The sequence below is a fragment of the Callorhinchus milii genome, unplaced genomic scaffold (genome assembly GCF_018977255.1).
Source record: "Callorhinchus milii isolate IMCB2004 unplaced genomic scaffold, IMCB_Cmil_1.0 Scaffold5, whole genome shotgun sequence".
Classification (NCBI taxonomy): domain Eukaryota; kingdom Metazoa; phylum Chordata; class Chondrichthyes; order Chimaeriformes; family Callorhinchidae; genus Callorhinchus; species Callorhinchus milii.
In genome coordinates this window covers 33,728,648-33,753,849 of record NW_024704746.1, presented here as the reverse complement: position 1 = coordinate 33,753,849, position 25,202 = coordinate 33,728,648, and the positions used below count along the sequence as shown (strand labels likewise).

Below are 25,202 nucleotides of genomic sequence, written 5' to 3'. Positions count from 1 at the left end.
GAAAGTAATCAAAAATACCAGAGAATAATACTCACATATGTTGTATGTCAATGTAATACAATACATTCCAAAGTTGCGCTAACTAATCCACAAGGTAGTGCAACTTGTGGATAAAGTTTAAAATATCTAACACTGAAAAGGTGTAAGGAAGCAGAATGTTTAAAGAGTGACCACCTGTAATACAAATAAGCATATTACTTAACACGTCTCAAATTACATGGATAACAAACCTACATTTCTTATTTAACTGGAACAGCCCAGTTCGCACAAAACATCAACCCCCCTCCCTCCAACCAATTTTCCACAAAATTTGTCAAATTTCTCTGCGATTATTTCCGCAATTTTTGAAAATATTTCCACAATTTTCTATTGGCCCTCGCAATGTGGGAGGTTAGCCACAAACTGACCCACTGCAGTCTGGAGTCCTGTAGCTCAGTGGTTAGAGCACTCGCTTTGCAAGCGAGAGACCCGAGTTCAGTTCCAGGCGGAGGGCGAAACTTCGGGCAAGTTTCCTTACTCCACACAGAGCCTAATAATAATCCCTCCAAAAAACAAAAACAATAATAAATTGGTCATTTTCAATCTACGACTGTTTGCGGGACATTGCTGTGCGCAATTGGCTGCCGCGTTCGCCCACAAATATACAGTCAATTCACTTTACAGTGTGTTCTGTGAAGCGCTTTGGGACGTCCTCCCGACGTGAAAAGCGTGATATCAAATGCAAGGATTATTATTATTATTATTTGAAAGCATGTGTGTTGGAAGCTAGCATATTGTCTTAAGTATCATATTTGAAATGTTTCAACACATTGGGACTGGAGTTAGAGAACTCTGCAATACTGTAAATTCTACATATAAATCATAACCCATCAATATTGTATTGTGTACTGGGTTTAGAATCTTTCTGTACTTCCCTACAATTTATTTTGTGATAAACCTGCAATAACAAACCAATTTACTACTGCACCATTTTCAGCAATCTAATCGTTTTACCAAAACAACTTACAAAAATGATTCCTCAGCTGAATGTAGTGAAATTGTTCCATATGTCAGGGAGAAAATAACAACGCTGCAATAAACAAAGGTTAAATGGAAATTATAAACTAGACTAGGTTAAAACCTTGTGCAGTATTTCGTTTACTGATGTTCATTTTATGTGCAATCAAAATAATTTTTTGGGTTACAATCTGTTCCCTCAGATGATACATTATGTTGCTACATTACATCAATATTGCATACATTAACTTTTTAAGGTTTAAGTATTCTGTCCTGCAATTTGATACAAATAGGTCTTACGGTTTTAAAATACACTGCAAAGCTTTATGATAATGATAATTTATGATAATGCAGAAAATAATCATGGTCCAACTTATACAGTAAAAGCCTAAAGCAACCAAAGTAATAGCCTTAATTAGTGAGAGACCATGCACATTTGATGCTATCTCAGCTTTATAAAACAAGCTTATGTTAAGAGTATGGATTGAAGTCTCAGAATGAATTTACCATTAAGCTAATGATTAATTTGTATGAAATGCTAGAAGTCAAAACAAACTATAATGATAATCCTTTTCATTTGGTATAGCACCTTTCACAAGATTTACTGAATCGTGACTGTATTTATAGGCAAACACAGAAGTTCATTTGCACATAACAATGTTCTCAAACATCCATAAAGTGAATCACCAATTTTTCTAGGGGATTGTTGGTCAGGGCCCTGGAAGAAACTGCATTCTCTTTTTGAATAGTGACATCAAACTGAGACAGACCAGACCTCCGTTTAATGTCTTGTCTGAGGAAAGTAACTGCAACAACTTGCAAACAAAAGCTTCCTTCATGTAAAATAGGATCCCAGAGTACTGCAGCACTCAGCTGGTTAACCCTACTCTAAATGGGTAGGGTGGTCCTAACTGGACAAGTAGGTGGAAGCTTGCCAGACAGAGCTTTCAATGGTAAATTATGCAGATTTAGCTGACTAAACTCCTACAGCACCTTAATGCATAATCTGGCTTCCCCAAGACTTGGCTCTTGCCAACCTGTGCCTAATACTCCCCAGCATTCGGTAATCAGGGTGTGTCATCCAGGGAAGAGAGTCCACGTTCCATTCCAGACAATGTGAGTTTTCCTGAACAAAACACAAAATACTGCAGTTGCTGGAATCTGAAACAAAAACAGAGAGAACTGGGAAAACTCAGCAGGTCAGGCAGCATCTAGGAGAAAGGAAAGTGAGTCAAGGTTTCGGTGAAGTTTTCCAGCTCTCTGTTTTTGTAATGTGAGTTTCCTTGCAGAGATACATGGGGGAAAATGGTCACCTGGATCTCCACATAGTTTGGATACTGTTAAGCATAGGTCTCCTCCTGTGTCGGACTCCCAGATGACCAAATGTTTTCCCGAGAAGTGTCAGCCTCCACAGAATGTGGTACAGCTACCAAAGAGCACAGTAGACCACTTAAGAGATTTGAGATATCTGGCACTTCATTTGGTATGTGCAGGTTGAATGAATGTGAGAATCTGGCATCATCTCCGAAAGGCAAGATCTGTCTTGCTCCCTCACAAGCAAAGCTATCTTTCGTCCTGCCTCTCATTTCTATGCCTGACTTGGCACATCTCATCTTGTAGCTATCATTTTTTATATACATTAAACATTTTTATTGAGTGTCACTTATTCATAATGCTGCTGCCACCTCCACCTTCTTTCAAAAGAAATGGAGTTTGTATACCTGCAGGTAAAGGCTTACATATTCAAAGCATGTGTCGGAGTTGGGGGTGGGGGGGGGGGGAAATCAACTTGAGTAACATGGCACTAGATTTGTGACCTAGTGTTGTTTAGATATAATAAATAATAACAATCCTTGCATTTGATATAGCGCTTTTCACTTCTTCTAGATGTCTCAAAGCACTTCACAGAATATACTGTGAAGTGAATTGTCTGTGTATTTATGGGCGAAACTCGGCAGCCAATTGCGCACAGCGGTGTCCCACAAACAGTCATGGATTGAAAATGACCAATTTATTATTGTTTTTGTTTCTTGGAGGGTTTATTATTAGATATAGGATGTGCAAAACTATTTTGTATATATAATTCAAACTCATTCTAAAGAATGAGGAATAAACTTATCTGCGGTAAATGATCTTCTACGTGCAAAAGTAGTCACTACAGTTGACAACTGTAAGTAATAAGATACTATAAAAATGCAAGTACCTTCTTCTTTAACATTTATGCTGTTCTTGATATCTGCCTCTGCTGTTTAAGATGTGATTGATCTTTGTGCTGCAATTTGGAGGTGACTTTATTTCAACCAGTTGCATATTTTACTGCAGAATTGCATGGAATGTCCGTTTGCCTCTATTGCATTATCACATATATCATAAACACTGAAAAGAACAAGTTTGAGGAGTTACACAAGGAAATGCTTAGCACAAAGTGGATTTGGTGGCAAACTGAGTAACTCATTTATGTGCACCACGGTTACGACGCCACAGGCTATAAGGCTACATTAACCTGGAAGTACATTTCTGTACTTTCCACACATTTATACATGTGGTGGTGAAGTGCCTATGATTGAGCTGGACTCTGTTGCGCCAATAAGCTTTGGTCTTCAGAAAGTGTCCCTCGGTTTTGAGAACTATCCTGGTACATGGAAGTGTTTATACCACTTTCAATAACTCAAAGTACTTTTGAATGTTGTGTATAAATAAATATCTAGGTACAAGGAGTAAAAAGATACCAAATGCTCCATCTATTGCTGGAAATGTATCATTTTAATGAAACTAATCTGCACAGAATAGTCTAATAGCAGTATTTACTGCAAAACAAGAAAGCTTAACATGCCTTACCAAATGATTGCTTGTAATCAGGATTACTCCAATGATAAATATACATAATATACATCCACATAAAGACACAAGAGCAACATTCCTGAATATTATGCCTTTCCTCTATACTGACACTTCCCAATGCATCTTGCCATAGCTGAAGCTACAAGTGGTGTGATATTATCAAAAGCATTTGTGCAGATCTTTATGTGCAGCTGCCTAAAATTCAAATCAAAGTTTGCTCTATAAGTTTTGTATTAATTACAGCATTGTGAACATATAGACAGGTTATTAACAGTGAAATTACAAATAAAGAAAAATCCACCCAAGCAAGCGGAAAAATGATCGTAACTACAAGCTCAATGAAAACACATTAATATAGCAGAGGTTAATCTTCTGAACTACACAATTATAAGATGATGAAAAGGAGCCAATGTAGTAGCATTAATCAATTAACAGCCTCAACCAGCCCAACAAAAAATGAGCAACAAACCCTTGAAGTTGCATGACCCCACAACATTCCTGAAACCAATGGTACTCACCAAAGTAAGTAGCTCCCTTAACATATCAAGATTTTAATCCATTTAATATTTGATATTGAGAGTTTAGTAGCTTAAAACAGCTGTTTTGTTTGTGCCAAAAAACAACACTCATTGGGAAAACTGCTGATATTCCTTGTTATCCCCCTTCTAAGTTCTAAGCTTCAGTTGTGATTTCTGTAGATGGGACTGAGTGCTTATGTGTGTCTGTAGTGGGGGTGGGGAAGGAAAGAAATGGCTGCTGTTTTGGGGCCAACAAGTGGAACAAGAGCCGATTCTGTTTAATATATTTGGCGATGTTTAATAGCAATTTTAGCAAAAACAACTTGTGGGGTCATACAACTTAAACACGTCCAATACATTTTTTGTTCGCTATTATTTGTGTAAAAAAAATTAAAATAAAAAGGCAGTTTTAAATTTGTCATCACAAACCACGCACAAGAATGCCACTTTGTAGCACACGCGAACACACAAAAAAAAATGTCCAAATAACGTCTGCTTCTAATGGTGATTCAGAATCTGTGTAAGTGCTACTCTGAGAACAAGCTGCTTTCCCGTAGTGCCTTTTTTGGTCCCATACTTTATCCACATATAAACATGCTTTAAAGACCTACCTAATCCACCTGCAACAAGGTGAAACACCAACATTTCTTTGAAAACTCTTTAAACCACTGCTTGCACAGCAAACATCCAGTCACTACTGTAGTGATTTCAGAATAAGCCACTTTAGAAACAAGCCACCTACATGAACTCTACACAGTAATGTTAATACAAATTTAAAATCTACATTATGTGTTTCTAAAAAGCTATCCTTTAAAACTTGCTCGAAGCCTATTTGTCACAGTTCTAAAACAAGAAATGTATTTTGTACAATTAATACAAATTAAATCCCTTCTCTAAGAATCTCACAAGTTATAGGAATTAAAGAGTATAACAGAAACATATTACAAAACATTTACAAAATAAATACAAATACTATCCAATGGTACTTTACTTCTTTGATCCAACAAATAAAAAAGTCTTCCTTTTATCCTTCAGATTTGGACTTCTTGGCACTGCCACTTTTCGAGCTGAAATGACATTCATAGTGTTGTGTCAACAGGCTTTCCACCTTAGTCCAAATAAGCTTAGATTACAAACGTTCCGTGTCCCCTCCTCCTTTCATAACAATTCCACTAGTCACCATACATGAGGAATAAATTCACCTTGACTAGCGTCAATGACATGATCAGACATGCATTGGTTTTTGTTCCTCCTCAAGTTACAACACAATACTTCCAAGCAGTCTTTTCTTTGGTGGATAGCAGGAACAGTAACAGTGTGTAACAGTGTAATTTCACTGTGATTAACTGTACTTGTGGTCTACCTTAATTTTAGAAAATAATTAAGTTTACCCTGCAAATATGAATAGCATATTACACTGGTGCAAAGGAGGAAAAGAAAGAAAATATGGAAAGGAATTGATTGCCCTTTTAAGAAAATCACATACTGTGCTGCTGTTTTTTGTTCTTTTTCCAAGAACAGTGGCTTTAGACAACTTGTACACAATTAGATGTACAGTAAAAATGTACAAACAATTTGCAAACGAGATTGGACTCTATGTCCTAGATCTTCCAGATATTACTTCCCAAACTATCAAGTCAAGACATAAAGTCTGCTGTTGTAAATGTAATTATTTGTATATCGACCAGGTTCTTGGTGCACAAGTAGAGTGAACCCTAACTTACGCTGGAATCTGCCAGAGTGGAACATAAGGAGATACACTTGACTGTCCAATACAATGAAAAACAGAGAACACAGAAGGGATTAGGAAGGAAGAAAATAGGAAGAAAGAAAATTTAGTTGTGGGGTGTGTGGGGGGGAAAGAGTTGAATAATAGTAGCCTTCCACAGAGCATCTTGAAAATGTATCCTGATGATCAAAACTGTACAGAATAAACAATAACTATTAACATTTTCTGATCTTAAAGGTACAGTGCTTCCAGGTGCATTTTTCCCTTGTGGCGATATTCTACTCACAAATATTTGAGTCCAGTTAGTTTAAATAACTGCTAATCTTCGAATTCCACAAGATCTTCCAGTTAAAGCTGTTGTGGTCATTTAAGTTACATTGCTAAACACAACTAATAAAAAAAGTATGCACATAGTGAGACAGTTTCTCCACTTTAAGACTGTACATTATAATTGCTGTCAATTAAAATGCACAGCCTCTGAGAGCTCTAATGCAGGCCCATACAAGCTCACTTACTTCTCTGGTGAGGCCGCAGGCCGCTTAGCAGTGCCTTTTATTCCTTGTCCACCTGCATCTAAAGCATATGAAGGCAACTGGGTTATGGAATGTATTCTGGACATGTTTCTGCTTTCAATATGATTGAAGAATGCAGTAAAAGTATAGCTATTATTGGATTAATACAACAAAGAAATTTTATTATATAGTACCCCCTCAAAATAAAAAATTGAGAAGCAAAATAAATCATGCAGTACACTATAGTAAAATGTTCAGCTCTGAATGGGCTAAAATATTGGAACTTTCTCAAAGCTATTAACCTCCAGCTCAGAGTTTCCATAGGTAGCATAATACATGTCCAGTTAGTGGAAAGAGCTGTAATCTATGACTTGGAATTATTAATAAGAAGGTATACATAGCTATAGAGGGAAAACAACTTGCAGGTGCGTAAGGACATTTACAATAATACTTGCATTTGATTTAGTGCCTTATCATGTCATCTTGATGTCTCAAAGTCCTTCACATGATAGGCTGTAAAGTGGTTTTGACTGTCTGGTTTGCTGGCAGCCAGTTTTGCGCACAGCAATGTCCCACAGCCAGGGAGTGAGTAACCAATTTTATTTGGTGGATTGTTGGTCAGGACACTGGGAGAGAGAAACTCCCTTCTCTTTTTGAGTAGTGTCATGGGATCTTCAACACCTGAACAGGCCGTATTTAATTTCTCGTCCGTAGGATGGCACCTCTGACATTGCAACGCATGAACAGCACTTGCGGCTTGAAGCTTCTGACTCACTTAATGTTTAATGATAATTAAATACAAATAAATGTTTAGTGAAACTTGTATTGGAAACAATAATCCAGATTTACTTTTCAAATGCTGATTTAGCTACTCTGAATTTTTACTATTTCCATTTTGATTTTAAATTTCCAGTAAATGCAATTTTTAAAAAATGTTTTTTTTATCAACTTGCAACACATTCAACAAAATACTGTGCAGAAAAAATAGTCAACTTCTATTTATAAATACAGTATCTTATCAGTGTGTACCACTTACTGGAATCAGTACCAATTTAGATCATTGTTCCACTAACACACATTTTACAACAGTACCAGCCTGTGCAGACTACCTGTACTTCACAAAACATTTGCAAAATCAAATGATTTAAGTTGGTAAAGTGCCATTGACAACACTCTGTATTTATAGGAAACAATTACAAACCTTTTCAATATTTTGCAATTACACAGCATCCAGGAGCACACAGCTGACGTATTTAAAGCAAATTAGATCAACTTTGTAAATGTTTTTAATTTTTTTAAATAAAACTGGTTAGTATATTACATTTTGATAAAAATATGGTACCTATTTTACAAAAACATATCAATGAAATGAATTTGTTTTTAAATTCCAGAAATGTGAAGTGTTCAACCAGAGATAAGAGCGTTCCCAAACCCAAATTATACCCACAATTACCTTTAATGGTTGAACTACAATTTATTAGTATCAGGAAGAATTACCTTGAAGCCATCTAACTTGTGTAGCTGGTCCATAGCCTTTCTCATTTCTTGCTGCTATCCTAAAAATGATAGCAGGTTTTGTTGTACAATCAATATGCGCGTTTGCAAGGTGTGAGGAAGACACCACACAAGATGGTTTAGCACCACAGTAAACCCGCATAAAGGCCAGCTGGGCAGGACTTCCAGATTTCACTTCTGTCACTTGAATGCTGCGCACGGCTAAATACACAGAATACTCCAGAATTTTCCCAGCAGTTGTAGCGGGCGGTTCCCAGGTAAGATGAGCACCATCCACACTCTGTAAAAATGAGAAAACAAAATGAGTACCAGTTTATATCATGGTTTTCTTATATACCTGAGCGCTTGCCTTTAACCAACCAATGTGCCAAATTAAATTCTCGAGCAGCTCCTTTTTCATCGATCTTTTATAATAATTGTATATTGTATCTACTTTTTTTTAAATGTTCCCTCCCCTAAAATATCATCTCTTGTTACTAATTGTGGAGTCCTGTAGCTCAGTGGTTAGAGCACTCGCTTTGCAAGTGAGAGACCTGAGTTCAATTCCAGGCAGGGCGAAACCTTGGGCAAGTTTCCTTACTCCACACGCCTAATAATAATCCCTCCAAAACAAAGCAATAATAAAAATTGGTCATTTTCAATCTACGACTGTTTGTGGGACATTGCTGTGCGCAATTGGCTGCCGCGTTCGCCCACAAATATACAGTCAATTCACTTTACAGTCTATTCTGTGAAGCGCTTTGGGACGTCCTCCCGACGTGAAAAGCGCTATATCAAATGCAAGGATTATTATTATTATTAATTGTCATTCTCAATAGCCCTTTATACCTTGGTAATTTTGATAGCAGACGGTGCTCCAGGAAATCCAGGGAGACAAGTTTTGAAAGCACATATCTCACTGAAAGGACCTCTTCCACACGCATTAATTCCAGCAACTCTAAATTTGTATGCAGTGCCTGGAAGCAGCTCTTGCTTTTTCAGCATACTGTAGTCTGGAATGTTAGTACTTGCATCCTAAAAAAGGACAGGTAAACAAAGTAAATATATACTTAAAAGTGAATGCAAAACACAAGCAATCCATTGACGAATCAATTGGAATCCAATCATTGATCATTTTTGGGTTACATGCAAATACTAGAATGCTCAGAACTTGGTTGAAACAGAAATTTAAAGTTCCTTTGAAGCTAAAACAGTTGTAACCGGAGACAGATACTGAATATAGGTCAATCCTATTACTACACACCCTAGTATAGCACTGGTCTATTAAGAGCGTACTGTAGATCCACTCTATACCAAAAGCACAGTAACCTAGAAACCGGTGCTCAATAGCTGGCTTCCTATACTAAAAAATAAATGGTTCTGAGCGCCCTGCGCGGGAAGCACCGCTGAGCTCACTTTACAAAGGAAATGATGTCAGTGGGCTTATTGCACAAAGCGTATGTGTACAGTGAGCAGGAATTTACATAAAGTGGCAGTTTTTGTTTTTGCACTTCATTTTAATATGGGATCTGAGTTTAGCAAGCCAAGCCACCGTGTTACAACAGGTTTTCCCTGTATACATAGTATCTGTGTATCCATAGTGCAAAGGGTGAGGCATAACCATAGCCTAAATACTGTACATCCATGAGGGGCTACAGATAGAAGGGCTCCTCTTTAGTATAAAACTTGCCAGAAACTGAATCAAGTTGTAAAGCACTTAACAAACCAAAACGTTTCCTAAGAGGGAGAGTTCACCTGATCAATTTCAATTCTACTTACTTCTCCATGGCTGCCCTCTGGTGGCAAATGGTAATGAGTTACCACAGTACTGGTTCCTTTGATGATTCCTACATCATACCATGGATTCCCTTCTTTCTTTGGCGTAACCTTATGTGGTGTAGAAGGATTTTCTTGTTTCTGAAAAAGAGGAATGCTGTTAAGGTTTTAACTCTTGATTCAATGCAACATTTATTACTGAGGAATCGATAGTTATGTAAAATGAGTGGGAAAAGCTACAGCTGATCATTTTATTTATACATATTAATCCAGGTCTTAAAGATTAGCATCCTTATCAAGAACATTTCTATTTCATGGTCAGGTTTTAACTTATACTAAAGACCCATGTTACAGTATGTTCTGCCATGGTTACTACTACTGTAATTGACGTTGAAAGTGAGACAGTACATCAAAATGCAACTTCTCTGTATAGGATATTGGCAGCTTAGGATTTAGTGCAACCTAATAAACTTTTCTAATATTATCAATACTTTGAATTACCCCATTTGCTACTGGATTGCTGCTCGAGACTTCACTTGGTGATACAGTTGCCGTGGTAGAAGATGAAGGAAGTGAACTGGCAAGACCTAAAAATAAAAGATCTGGAGATTTATTTTCTGTGCACTGACGATGAATGTATTCAATGTCTCATCATCAAGAGTTCAAATGTTCTTATTGATGCTTGTATAGAACAACCCACTAGTCTTGATCTCCTGTCACCAAATTAACAGAAGTCAGTTGTGCCCGAGTGAGATATTTAACCCAAGACAACAACAACTTGCATTTATATAGTGCCCTTCGCTTGGGGTAGCATCTTCACCTTACACACAATTACATACTTCCTGATATTCATTCTGTGTTCCACGTACAACCAAGATAGCACGTGGTGCCCAAAGAAATGAACAACCAATAGAAAAAAGACAGAGAGACTTCAAACAGCTATAAAGCCAAGATTAAAATGAATGTGGAATAGTATAGTGAAAATGGAGATGGCAAGCCACATACAGAATTCACTGCTACAGAAATGAGAATATCAGCTAGTTTTCATTTAAAATCAAACAGACTTTAAACCATAGGAGAAATGTATCCATAAATGTGATTCTATGGTACAAACCTAATTTAAACAATGAGTGTGATCAACATGACCGAGAACATAACAGACCATATTTTTCTGCAAAGGACATATTCTGTAAGTACTACAATAGATATATACATTAGCAATACATCTGTTTCTAATAATAATATAATAATAATAATCCTTGCATTTGATATAGCGCTTTTCACGTCGGGAGGACATCCCAAAGCGCTTCACAGAACACACTGTAAAGTGAATTGACTTTTTGTGGGCGAACGCGGCAGCCAATTGCGCACAGCAATGTCCCACAAACAGTCGTAGATTGAAAATGACCAATTTATTATTGTTTTTGGTTTTTGGAGGGATTATTATTAGGCTCTGTGTGGAGTAAGGAAACTTGCCCAAGGTTTCGCCCTCTGCCTGGAATTGAACTCAGGTCTCTCGTTTGCAAAAGCAATGGTGGTACTTGAAGTCCTTTACAAGTATGTATCGTGGAATGTAAGAAGTTTGAGTGACCGAATGTCAACAAGTAGTTTGCGTTCACATAACTACACTGGTGAAATTTTTAAAAAAGCTAATATAATGCTGATTCTACATTCACAAATAAGAAATTAAAATTGCAAATCAATTTGGACGTACTTGCAGTACTTGGCTGCGGAGATTCTGCAGTACTAGTACATTGGCCTAGCTGGTTGCTTTGTGCGTTTGTATCATTTGGACTCTGCATCACTGCTTGAGGAGCACTCAATGTGGTCACGGGTGCTGGTGACTGTAACTGATCCTTTTGTTGCTCAGGATTCTGCATTACAGGTTGCTGCAAATGCTGAGAAGAGTCTACATTAGGCACTGCTGGTTCCGAAGAGACATCTTCTGGCAGAGTCTTTACAGTACTGCATTCTGAAACAATAAAACAAATAAATATATCAGAGCAATCCTACCAAACCAGTGGGATATTTCTGGTGAGGCACCTTTTTTATGCTTTTCTGAATAAGATCGCAGATTTCAGTGTCACTTAGTGCCAAATAAGGAGGGAGAGGTGGGTTGGCACACACTCACTAAGCCACCGAGTTGAAACTAACCAAACATATTTCATATAGTAACTTTAAAAGCAACAGAAGGTCCACCTACGGTACATCTCGTCAAATACAGCTAAATTTGACCCTGACACCTGAACTGAAAGGACAGAGTGCTAACTCCTTGGCAATGTATTGCCTCTTGTCTTAATAAAACAATTAAAATACTGAAGTTGACACATTCATTTGCAAGACATTCAAAGCAAACATTCCCAGCAAGTTGCATCACTTTAGAATAGCTAAAATAGATATTGGCAGAGACTTACTTACAATTAAAATAATTTCTGATCGGCCAACAGGCTTAAATGATTGAGAACATAAGAAGAGACGGTAAGCCAGTCAGCCAGCTCTGCCATTTTATTAAATCGTCACATATGATTTAATACTATTTCTCTACCTTTTTCCATATCCCCTCAACTGATTTAGTAGAATCCTTTGGGGCCTGGCTGGATGGATAAAAATGGTCTTTCCAGTCCTATACATTCCTCTGTTCCTATGTAATCTTCAAGTGCTGTATTCCACTTAAAAATTCTGAGTTTAACAAAACATTCAACAAAAAATACAGCTGCATTTGCATGCAACACTTTAATTAGTTATTATTTCCCTCCACATACCAAAATGATTTGTAAACCAGTTTTCTGGCATTGAAGACAGCTACAACTAGTTTGTGCTCCTGTTGGAAAGGGTTCCTCTTAATAAAATACAGCTGGTACTGTAACTACGCCTTTGAACAGATTTTCGGCTGTTTCAAATTACCCACTTACCTTTCATTTTTGGCAACAGAGACACTGGAGAATCTCCAGCAGTGGTTTCGGGTTGATTAGCATCTGCTGGTTTTGTATCAGTAATGAAAGGCTCAGTTGTAGTGACATGATGGTGCTGCTCAGTACTTTGACTTGAATGTCCCTTTGCTTCACCAGTTTCCACTTTGACCTGTTGGCTCTGTGTGCCTACCGTCCGCACAGCTTGTTGAGGTTGCTCAGTCAAATCAGGGGCCACTGTACTTTCTAAGTTCTTTAACGCCTGTTCAGGTGCAACCTGGAGCCCTGACCCCCCTGGAGTTTGGCCAGTATCTGGAGCAGGTACCAACTGCAAAGTGCTTGAATCTGATAAAGCTGTATTACTACTTGAGGGACCATCAGATGTTGGTGAGATCACCTGTTTGTGGTAAACAGAAGGAAGTCAGAATTCAATTTGCAGCTGGTAAGAACACGAAATCCAGAAATAAAATTATACACTCCACCCATATCCTGTGGCTTGCACGTATAATAAAGATCAGTTATATCCATGAAGAGAAATACATTTCTGGTTTTGTGGGGTTGAATTTCAGCATGTTGTCAGTTTCTGTCTAATACTAAAATGTCTACAGTGGGGTTATAACCTTTCATGGATAATGACATAAGTCAGCTTTAAAATGCAAAAGTTCAACTTTACATACAGTAAAGGAATTTTACTATCGGAGTCCTGTAGCTCAGTGGTTAGAGCACTCGCTTTGCAAGCGAGAGACCTGAGTTCAATTCCAGGCAGAGGGCGAAACCTTGGGCAAGTTTCCTTACTCCACACGGCCTAATAATAATCCCTCCAAAACAAAAACAATAATAAATTGGTCATTTTCAATCCCTGACTGTTTGTGGGACATTGCTGTGCGCAATTGGCTGCCGCGTTCGCCCACAAATATACAGTCAATTCACTTTACAGTCTATTCTGTGAAACGCTTTGGGACGTCCTCCCGACGTGAAAAGCGCTACATCAAATGCAAGGATTATTATTATTATTATTATTATTATTTTGCCAGAGTAAAGACCAATATCAAATCTCGCTTATTGCCCAATAATCATCAGTTACTATTTGTTCCCCATAGTAGAGGCAATAAATGCAATAAATGCATTCCAAACCAATCTTTGTCAAGCTATTCAATTGATTTACTGTGATTCAACTCTGGAAACTTGTCTTTTATACAGCGCAGCCTCTTAGTCTTCTACTCTTAGAATCTGAGGTATGCAAATTGTTGATGACAAATCAACAGGTTTGTAAATTTACCTAAAAGCAAATAATACATGCTTGCCATCAAAAGAATGATACATTTGCTCACAAACGCCCTCCAGGAGCTTGACTCATACTAAATTATTTACCATATTCGGAACAGGGCTATAAAAGACACAGTCATCACACATTACAGCAAATTCGGTGATGTGCTTTGAGGCATCCTCCCGAATGCTAGGATTTATTTTTAATAAGCTGGTACTGAAGGTGTCTGCAATGAATATCCAATGAAGCCATTCTACTTATAAGACTTTTATCCAACATGAACTGCAGATCCTGCTGCTTCAACTAGTAAAGTCTAAACTATTTTTAAAATGCAAAAGTTCAAGTTATTGTCAGCATATTCAACTTTTTGAATCACTTATTAATTTAACATTAAACTTTCTTTGTTTCTTACCTGCAGTGAAGGGCCTGGAGCTGGTGTGGATTGTGTTACAGTTGTTACTGCTCCTGTCTGTGCTGCTGAGACAGTGGTAGCTGTATTGGTTGTTCCAGCAGTCGCTGTTTCCCCGTGGACACTTTCTGGTATACCATTGTTACTTGTGGCTGGAGGTTGGACTGTTAGGTATGAAATCAATGGGTTAGAAAAGAAAATGAATCCTCCCATTTTGTAGTACAGACAGCATATTAACGAGAAACAGAAGGATGTTAGATCAATAACCTTGAGTTTTGTTTGATTGCCAGGGAGAAAGCTTAGATCACAGAAGTTTAGAAAGCCATCGGACCATTTGGCATCATATTTCGAAAATTGCTTTCCATTACACCATCAAACTTCTTTTTAAGAAAATGAGTCCAATGTCTTTCCTTCACTTCAACTATCATTCGCAGTAACCTATTTCAGCTGTTGATTACCTTCTGTGTAAATAAATGTTTCCAGTTGTCTGTCCCAGACTTTGCCTTTCACAACCCTGGCACCTGTGCTCTTGTGTTCTGCTGCCTTGGCATATGTGAAAGTATTACATGGTTCTCCATGTGTGACCTGACCAAAACACTGTGCAGCTTCAGCAGGACTTGTTGATTTGTTCTCAACTGATCTGGCAATGGATCCTGTGATTTCTTTGTTGCAGTTTTATGCCGTTTGAGGAGTGATGAGTTAACTAAATCTAGATCTCTTTTAATTTTCTCCAAATTCTAACATTGCCTTTTGGCAAGTTACATCATGTGAGTATCCACTTTTCTCAGGGCAAATTGTGGAGAATTCACGTTAATTTATATTTTTATACTTATCAAGCAAATACCAGGGATGGAACTTATTGTCCTTAATGTTGGTTAGGCCGAGTATAACACCACAAGATAGAGTAAATCTCCCTCTACTGGGTTCCAATCTCAGATGACTACCACTTACTCTACACCAGTCTGATTGTTTCCCACTTCCCATGCCAGCTATCCTTATATTGTCTAGGAGTAAGATTGCTAATTTGTTTCAATTTGTGCAAATTTACATTGTGGGCCCACACCACCACACCCAAATTAAACTCACATTAGAATCCTTAAGGCAGGAGGGAGGAAACTTTCATCCCTTCAATTTGGTCTGAATTCAAACCCAGATGAAGAAATGAACAGACAATGTACTGACTTAATGTAATCATTCAGTCTCCTTGGACAGAATGTTTTGTTAATGCAAATATCATGTGAGCTGCTGGAACCTGCAGGATCTATGAACCAGATGGCCATTTCTTGTTCCAGATTTTCTTTGTTTGTATTTTGTCCAATATATCATACCGGAGCTTTGAGACACAGACTACTGTGAGACACAGGTAAAAGATACATACTGAGCTAAGTAGCATGTGAAGGATGTGAAAATTAGGAAAAATCCACAATGTTCAGTTTCACTCTCTCCACAGGTGGATATGTTTATATTCTTTTGGGAAAATAACAATTTACATTCATAAGACCATTTAATAAGACCATGGCTGATCTTCTAAACTAATTCCATTTGCCCGCCCTATCCCCATATCCCTTAATCCCTCTATCCTTCAGAAATCTATCAACCTCAGTCTTGAATATGTTCAAGGACTGAGCATCCACAGCCTTCTGGGGTAGAGAATTCCACAAATTCACTACCCTCTGAGTGAAGAAATGTTTCCTCAACTCAGTTCGAAAAGGCTGATCCTTAATCTTGAGACTATGATCCCTTAGTTTTAGATTCTCCAACCAGGGGAAACAGTCTTGCGGCATCTACCTTGTCAAGACCCTTAAGAATCTTATAGCTTTCTATAAGATCACCTCTAATTCTTCTATATTCTAGAGAATATAAGCCTTGTTTGCTCAACCTATCCTCATAGGTCAATCCCCTCATCCCAGGAACCAACCCAGTGAATCTATGCTGCACCCCCTCTAAGGCGAGTATGTCCTTTCTTAAATAAGAAGACCAAATTGCACACAATACTGTAGGTGCGGTCTCACCAAGGCCTTATACAACTGCAGCAAGACTTCCCTACTCTTGTACTCTAACCCTTTAGCAACGAACACCAACATGGCATCTGCTTTCCTAGTTGCTTGCTGTACCTGCATACTAATTTTTCGTGACTGGTGTACAAGGACATCCAAATCCCTCTGAACACTAACACCACTGAGTCTCTCCCCTTCTAGAAAAAAATCAGTTTTTCTATTTTTACTACCCAGGTGAATAACTTCACACTTCCCCACGTTTTACTCCATTTGCCACCTTCTTGCCCACTCACCTAGCCTGTCTATTTCCCTTTGCATTCTTTATGTGTCATCCTCACAGCTTACTCTCCCACCTATCTTCGTAACGGGTCGCGAATTTAGATATATTAAGCTCTATTTCCTCATCTAAATCATTGATATAGACTGTAAATAATTGAGGCCCAAACACTGATCCTTGTGGCACTCCACTAGTCACATCCTGCCAATCTGAGAAGGACCCGTTTATCCATATTCTGTTTTCTTCCTGTTAGCCACTCTCCAATCCATGCTAATATATTGCCTTTAATTCCATGGGCTCTAATCTTATGCAACAGCCTTTTATGTGGCACCTTGTTGAATGCCTTCTGGAAATCCAAATACACCACATCTACTTGTTACCTCCTAGCTAACCTGCTAGTTACATCCTCAAAAAACTCTATAAGATTTGTTAAACATGATTTCCCTTTCGTAAAGCCATGTTGACTCAGCCTAATCATGTCATGATTTTCTAAGTACCCCACGACAACGTCCCTAATTAAGGACTCTCAAATTTTCCCTACCACCGATGTCAGACTAACTGGTCTATAGTTCCCCATTTTTTGTCTCCCACCCTTCTTAAATATAGGCGTTATTTTTGCGACCTTCCATTCACTGGGAACTATTCCAGAATCCAGGGAATTTTGGAAGATCAAAAACAAAGCATCTACTATCTCTGCAGCCACCTCTTTTAAAACCCTAGGATGCAGGCCATCAGGTCCAGGGAATTTATCGGGTTTTAATCCAATCAATTTCTCTAGTACTATTGCTTTACTGATGTTCATTTCTTTAAGTTCCTCACTAACATTAGCCTCCAGGTTCCCCTCTATTTTTGGTAAGTTTTCAGTGTCTTCTAACGTGAAGACAGAAGCAAAATAATTGTTTAATGACTCTGCCATTTCTTTATTCCATTATAATTACTCCTATCTCTGCCTGCAATGGAACCCACATTCACTTTTGATAGTATTCATATAAGAACATAGGAACATAAGAAATGCTAGGCGAAAAAAAGACCAAGGTGCATGTAGTTTGCCTTCCACCTTCCTAGCGGTCATATGCACATATATCCCAAACTACCTATGTGCTATACCCCTTAGTTGGATTAAGACATATAGTGCCTTAATCAAACAATCTTACAGTTTACATCAACAGACTTGAGGCTAAAGCCATGGAATCGTCAAGCCTCCAATGTCCACCGCCATAAACTTTAAAAAAGTCACCAATTGAAATAGGGTGACAACAATTTAAAGCATCCATTTTCATTGCTATACTTACTTTGATTCTGAGATATGTTTGCTGTACTGGAAGTGGCTGTATTTGTAGTATTCGTCTCTGTAGTTTCATGAGCTGGTTCTTCTGTGGTTTGATGCACCTGCTGGTCTGAAGCTTGTATGCTATTCTCTGTAACAGCTGCCACAGCAGTGGTTTGCTCCACAGCCAACGGTACATGAATTTCACTGGCTTGTACAGCCAACCCAGTCACTGCAGATGATACAGCCTCTCCTGACATCACAAAAATGGGCTGTCCACACAAAATACAAGGAAAATATTGAGCAACAAATCCATTATAGACACACACATATTCAGAAAGTAATCTTGTCAACAGCTTTTGAGTGAAACTGCATATTTATGTGGTCAAATCTACCTAATAAACATCAAATCTTTTATAGTATTTACGAAACAAAAGTTTAATATATTTCTAACAATATAAGAACAGAATCATAAACATTATTTTCACTCTCTTGAGTTTGCGACAACATTCAACATCAACCACATATTTCTTACAAATAGTTTATATTTATATTTCACCACTGCGAACAAATCCCCAAACAAATTACAGAATAAACCATACCTCTGTATTGACTATTGATGGTGTTGATACAATTCCTGTTGTAGAATGTAATGTTCTTGTTGCCACAGACAAAGGATCAATAGTTGGGCTAACCCCTTGGCTGGCCAATGTTGCTACTCTGGCCAGAGCAGTGACTGGTGTGAAGTTTGGTGCTGTAATGCTACTTGCTCCAGCATGGGTTGTGGTCACTGTACCAGTCACAGTTCCCAATGTCGTAACGCCTGCAACACATTATCATAATCAGATTAATCCCCCCAAAATAAACACTGGATTGACAAAAGAATGTGAATGGAAGGGTGGATGACAGAGTGGTACAGTAAACTGGAATTGCAGTCAGTTTACAGGAAATACAGGATACACTGCAACCTGTCCACAGCAATGAAACAAATGGAGGAACAACAACTTGCACTTATATAATGCCCCCCCACACAGGGTAGCATCTCAGAGCGCTTAACAGTGGCGGAGCCTGACTCCAAGCGGATGGGGGGTTGGTGGGGGCACCGTTAGTGCCTTGATGCACGTGTTGGAACTGAACGTCTGTCACCCATCGAAACCCGTCAGCCTAGCCCCAATTATTATGAGATTAAGGCAGATTTCAAAAAAGAGGAAACATTCGGAAACACTTTAGAAGCGTTCTGAGCCGCCGTCCGGCGTGGAGGGCACTATATAAATCCAAGTTGTTGTTGTAGATTCTGAACTTAACTCTGGAACATGCTTGAAAAAAACGTACAACATACCTGTGCTCCCCTTCAGTAACAAGGTTGTGACTGTCGGCTTGCTGGATGACACGGTGACTGGTGTGACCAGTCTAACTCCACTAACGTTGACGGGGGTTCCACCAACTGTTCGCAAGATGGTACCAGGTGTTCCCGGCGTTTTAAGAACCACCTAAAAAAATTGAGTGAAGACTTGGTAACTAGAGAAATCTGAAAAGCTAACCATTACCAGCTTGTTATGATACAAGAGTTATGGTAGAAGGAGGCCAAATATTTCAGCTACTATATGGGAAAAAAGAAACTTTTTACCATTGCTGAAAAAACTCCTTTACATAATTTTGCTAAATATTTGGAAGTAACAGGAGGCATAAAAATACTGCAATATATCCAACAACAAATGACATTTGTATAGTGCCTTTCACCTCAGGAGGATGCTCTAAGGTGCTGGACATTTAGGGATTTGGACCTTAGCTGGGGAATGGAGGGGTGGAGGGCAGGGAGAGTAGGGGTAGGAGGGTGACTGATTATTGCAGTAAAAGCCCTCATCTTTGAGTTTTTAGAAAGGTGTACGAATATTGCTTCAGAACTACAGCTGAAACACACACTACCTGTGTCATTCCAGGCTGTCCTGTGGTAAGTTTTGGCACAGCTGTAATGATCTTCGCTGTTCCAGACGTCCCTACTTTTGTAGTAATGATCGTTATTGGAGATTTTATACCAGGGTTTGCAGAAACACCTAAATAAATAGATATACAAAAATCATTCTGTATTCAAGATTTGTACATTAAAAAAAATCTGTTTTCATGGACTGCTTTTTACATAATAATCCTTGCATTTGATATAGCGCCTTATCATTTCTTTGAGATGTCTAAAAGCACTTCATAGAATATACTGTAAAGTCAATTGACTGTATATTTTGTGGGCAAAAACGGTAGCCAATTGCGCACAGCAGTGTCCAACCAATAGTCGTGGATTGATTGACCAATTTTTTTTCCAGTATCGTCAATTTGTTATGCTCTACAGGGATTTACTCATTCACCGAAAGCTAAGGTCTTGATTTCAGTTAAAAGAAATCTAAATACAAAGTAGATGATTACTGTGGCTTTTTCATAACTTTTAAGTGCAATTTTGCCAAAATTGCATTCAAAATAAAAAGTGAAGAGCAAAATCAGCAAATTCATTTGGTAATTTGCAACAGAAATATTCAAATTGTATTATGAAATAAATCAGTGTGTAAGAAGCAATATATCACATTACAATAAACATACTCTTTTACAATCAAAGGTATAAATTGTTTGCAGACTTTACAGCACAATTCTCATTGAGCTCTGTTAGCCCATTTGGCTTGGGCTAGGAACCACAACTTTTGTTTTAAAAAGACATACAAGTTGCAAAAAATATAGGCCATTTGTTGAATTTCATATGTTTTATAAAACAAAGCGGGAATTCATTCAACTACAACTGAAAGTGCAGAGAATTCTACTAACTTTATGAGTATTTAAAAAAACGTTTAGAGATTTCAGCTCACTTCTCCAGCTAGGCTTTGCCTAATATAGGTTTGTCTTTCAGGATTGAGAACATGATGCGAAAAAGTTTCAATGATGAAATGACAACCAGAAAACCTAGATAACCAATTCCATCCCTCACCTGTAGTACTGGGTTGATTCATCAATGCTGAAACTGGAATAGTTTTTATTATGGTTGTTGCTCCAGGTTTGCTGCTGGTAGGGGAGACACTGCCAAGGCCCAGGATAGTTTGCTTTGTACCCATTCCACCAGCTTGAGAGGTTGTGATGATTGTTGCTGGCTTACCATCTGCTGCTGTTACAAGTCTGACTATTGTACCCGGAGGAAAGGGACCTTTTGCCTTCAAATTCATTAAAACAGATTCATATGTGAAACAAATTCAATATACAAGACAAACATGAAACAAAACAGCTACACATGACATTTTCTTATTCTAACACTTAAAGCATATTTTTAAGAGTAGATATCACCAAGTTTCATGAAGTCGCACGTGTATGGAGGGTTTTGTGGTAAAGTAATGGTTCAATAGATATAAAAAAAATTACTTTTAATATTCAATTATCTTTACGTACCTGAATGAACTGTGCTAATGACCCAGCAGTGGCCTGACCAGTGATAGCGCCAGTTTGTACTGGAGCTGTCTGAACAAGTGTCATCATTTTCCCTAGATTGGAGATCTTAAAGGAACAAATTTCAATTAAGGTTATCTTCACTCTCAACAAAACAGTGATAAAGACACCAAATTTGTATTATCTGGGGGAGCATAATAGAGTTACTCCATAAAAGCATTCATCAGAACTTGACCATTTTCAAAAGGAGCCCAACACCAAGCAATGAGCAATCACTTGTAAAGTTGCAATAAAATCAGATACAAGTGAAATGAATATAATTTTAAGAGATGAACTGTTAAAACACATACCAGAGAACCTCCACCACCAACTTGAATTGGGCTTTTAACAAGCGTAAATGTTTTGGTAACGCCGCCAACGACTGTGGTGACGACTTGCGTTTGCTGAGCTACAGTCAGTGCACCAGATTTGTGTACAGTTATAATAGGCCGGGACGAGGCAGAAGATGTTGCAACCTGTGCAGCTGCTGTCTTCAGCATGGTTGTGGCTGGTGTGTTCACCTGAAAAAAATAAAAATAACTGTTTCACACATCTAATTGCAGGATAAAAGTAATTTTCTGATTTATTTTCTCATAAAACTATGTTATGCTAGTTCTGCAGCATCATAAAAAGTCCAATGCTTCAAAATAAGAATTGTAAACTTCTCTCGTGCAATATAGGGCTCATACAAGAAAACCTTCCAACATTCAAATTAACATTCACTTCATACGAATACTTTCCACGGCTGTCTGTTCTACAAATCCTGAAATATTTCTGAACTCATATCTGATGGATTACATAATGAAAGTGTCGGTATTTGTTCCATCTTAACAGTTTATATGCAAACACAACACGCTCCAGAGTGCTCTAAAATCCATGGTGTCCTACAGCGCAAAATGTTCAGCTTGTAACGATAGAAATTTTCACCAGTTATTCCCCTTCATGCAATGTTTTCTGGAAGGCTTCACTGTGGCCGAATTCTACTCTGAGGTGCCCCATTAAAATCTTTCCAAAGAATATCTCTATTTACTTACAAACTAATTTTCATGTGTGTGTTTTTTTAATATAAACCAAAGCATGCCTGAGGAGCACAACTGGCTACAATGAGGTCACGTACCCAGAACGTACTGTAGCATGAAGAAGGTATTGTCTCCGCCTGGTGGTGAAAAAATGCAGTGTTATAAATTGCATTTCTCCAAAACATAGCAGCACAGGTCAGGACTTGTTCATAAAACTTATGCCATTTAAAATGGAACCAATAGTTAGCTTCATATTAAATAGGAAGTAAGATAGGGCAAATGTCCTGTTTTTTTTTAATCAATTCAACAGTTTCAAACCAACAGTTAATGAATGAATCTTCAATAAACCTACAGAGGTTCACTCATCCAGCCTATAACATCAAATCAGATGAATGCCACTTAATTCTCAGATTTATGGAATATATTATCTTAACCAAACATGTATGAGAAGTTCAGCAACTTTTTGTTTTGTTACATCACACGCAGGAGCATTTCCATTGAATGAAATCCATTTATGAAATCAGGTCTTTTTTTAAAAAAAAACAGATGGAATTCAGACTTGGCATTTGTCAGGAAATCTGGCAGTTGTCCTCACACCAGATGAAACTGGGTTTCTGCCACGCAGTTTACTCATCCCATTAGATGGAACTAAATGTCAGTTTTGCCATATTAGAAAACTCTCATGTTGTACAAAACAACAATGGTGCACCATGATGGTGTAGCACAATATAGATGGAAGCGCAGTGGACATAGTTTGAGTCGGACTGCCAAGTTGTAATCTCTGTCACAATGCTGTGCAAGGTGCTGAGTAAATGACATGCATTTCCCCACAGTAAGATCAAGAGGGCCAATCCTCTACTCCAATTTCTCCTATATAAATGTGGTGGTAATTTATCCCAGTATATAAAAAAAACCTTAAAAACTTATATGGCCATGCCTCATCAAACTAACACAAAACAGATTACCCGCTATATTTTACTTACATTTTGGGGAGAGGGGGCTTGCAAAATAATTCCTGTCTCATTAAAATTAACTAATGAATTAAATAATAAGAAAAAAATAACACTTACTACTGAAGGAACTGTGTTAGTGGCACTTTGTGCTGGCACAACTAGACGTACTCCAGCAGGTAAAGAGGAAACAGCTGCTTTAACTGTTTGCACAGCCTGTTGAGAGACTGTAACCAGCTGGGGAGCTGCTGGAGACAACCCAGATGCTTGAGCAGCAGAGACTTGCATTGCAGTCACAGCACCTTCACAAATAAAACAAAAATATACAAAGCACAAACTAAAAACCTCAGTTCAAAATCTATTTTCTCACATGTGAAATACATCCTTCACTTAGAAAGGCGTTCAAACTAAAGTATAGAACAATAATAATTTTTAAATATTGTACAGGGTACAGAAAGCTATTCCTAGAAGTTAACTTGCCCAAAGAGCACATCTGGCATTTTTTTTTACTAACCCACAAATTTGCAACAAACTGCATTTATATAGCGCCTTTCACATCAGGAGGATGTCCCAAGACAGTCACTGGAAAAGTACATGCATCAATAGGGGAGAAAATTGTAGAACAAAGAGCTTCCATTTTGCAAACTCACTTTTGTTTGCCCCAACTAAAAGTATAGAAAATTCCAAAGCATAAAGCCACTGTTTAGTGAGATACCTTATTATACTTCGTAAATATTGACTTTTGGAAAACATTTTAATGCCCTTCTGTGTAGTTTTTCAACAATACAGGTCTTTTGCTTAGTGGAGCACACTACACTGAGATGATGAATACTAATAGAAGAAAACACTGGCGATAGTTGCAGATAAAATAAGCAAAAAGTATGAGGTCATTTTTCAATTGCCAATAGTTACTGACTTTGGAGCGGTGTGAGCTTCTTGTTGTATGCTCACATTGTCATGGCCTGCAAATATACAGAGCAGCCAAAAGTGTCAGATTAACCCAAGTGGCTAATGTGCATCACAATGCAGCTGTTGTAGAACAGAACTAGTGATGTGGATCTCCCCTCAGTCAGCAAATCATATACAGTATAAACCCGAGAACTATCTAATGGGAGTTCAAACAACAACTGACATACCTTTCAGAATACTTTCATAAGGGGAACTCTCTTTTTAAAAAAGGACTAAATAATCAAACCTAATTTCAAAATTAATATCATTTTTTAAAAAAATCGATAGTGCAATTGGCACGCAAAACAAAACATACTTATGAAATATTTTAAATTCTTGTACATTACCTGTCATCCCAGCAGCTACAGCAGCAGTTGGAGAAGCCACTTTAGCAACAGGCTGTGGTGATGGGATTGGTATGGCAACAGGAGCTGGTGTTGGAGCAACAGTGCTACAAGGAGTCTTATGTGGCACTGATGGGCTACTCAGTGCTGGAGAGGTCAGGGAGGAGGTAACAGTTGACGGCAGCATGTCATATTTTTGTAACTGAAGAAGGTAGGCATCTGATGTTGGAACAGCACCCCAACATACTTCAAGGGAGTTTGTGCTGGCTCTGACCAACTGTACACGAGATGGTGCCGGGGGCTTTTCTAAAGATAAAAAGGCAATTGAAATGTTCACTTTTCACTTTTCCGGTTACTATACACTTTCGCCATGAAGAAATGAGGAACATGAAGAAAATGCATAAGTAAATACAGAGGTGACCAAAGAATTGTGATACCATTACAATGTCTAAAAAGTCTTGGAAGAAATGTTGATTTTTTTTAGATAAATGGATAG

At 38.1% G+C, this 25,202-nt stretch overlaps 1 protein-coding gene across 3 annotated transcripts in view; it reads right to left on the bottom strand.

Annotated features, from left to right (window-relative positions):
* Positions 1–3,738: 3,738 nt before the first annotated feature.
* The window catches only part of LOC103179826 (host cell factor 2), a 33,572-nt gene continuing 12,108 nt past the window's right edge, over positions 3,739–25,202 (bottom strand). For all 3 annotated transcript variants that reach the window (XM_007895296.2, XM_007895297.2, XM_007895298.2), the window contains 19 exons: positions 24,710–25,012; positions 23,535–23,716; positions 22,563–22,601; positions 21,757–21,966; positions 21,410–21,514; positions 20,958–21,177; positions 19,919–20,046; positions 19,332–19,482; positions 18,595–18,815; positions 18,018–18,264; positions 14,455–14,615; positions 12,779–13,172; positions 11,581–11,838; positions 10,368–10,453; positions 9,870–10,007; positions 8,940–9,125; positions 8,094–8,391; positions 6,600–6,657; positions 3,739–5,422 (listed from right to left, as the gene is read on the bottom strand). In XM_007895296.2, the coding sequence (XP_007893487.1) occupies positions 5,380–5,422; positions 6,600–6,657; positions 8,094–8,391; positions 8,940–9,125; positions 9,870–10,007; positions 10,368–10,453; positions 11,581–11,838; positions 12,779–13,172; positions 14,455–14,615; positions 18,018–18,264; positions 18,595–18,815; positions 19,332–19,482; positions 19,919–20,046; positions 20,958–21,177; positions 21,410–21,514; positions 21,757–21,966; positions 22,563–22,601; positions 23,535–23,716; positions 24,710–25,012 (3,428 nt within the window). In that variant the 3' untranslated portion in view covers positions 3,739–5,379. The remainder of the gene's footprint in view (positions 5,423–6,599; positions 6,658–8,093; positions 8,392–8,939; positions 9,126–9,869; positions 10,008–10,367; positions 10,454–11,580; positions 11,839–12,778; positions 13,173–14,454; positions 14,616–18,017; positions 18,265–18,594; positions 18,816–19,331; positions 19,483–19,918; positions 20,047–20,957; positions 21,178–21,409; positions 21,515–21,756; positions 21,967–22,562; positions 22,602–23,534; positions 23,717–24,709; positions 25,013–25,202) is intronic.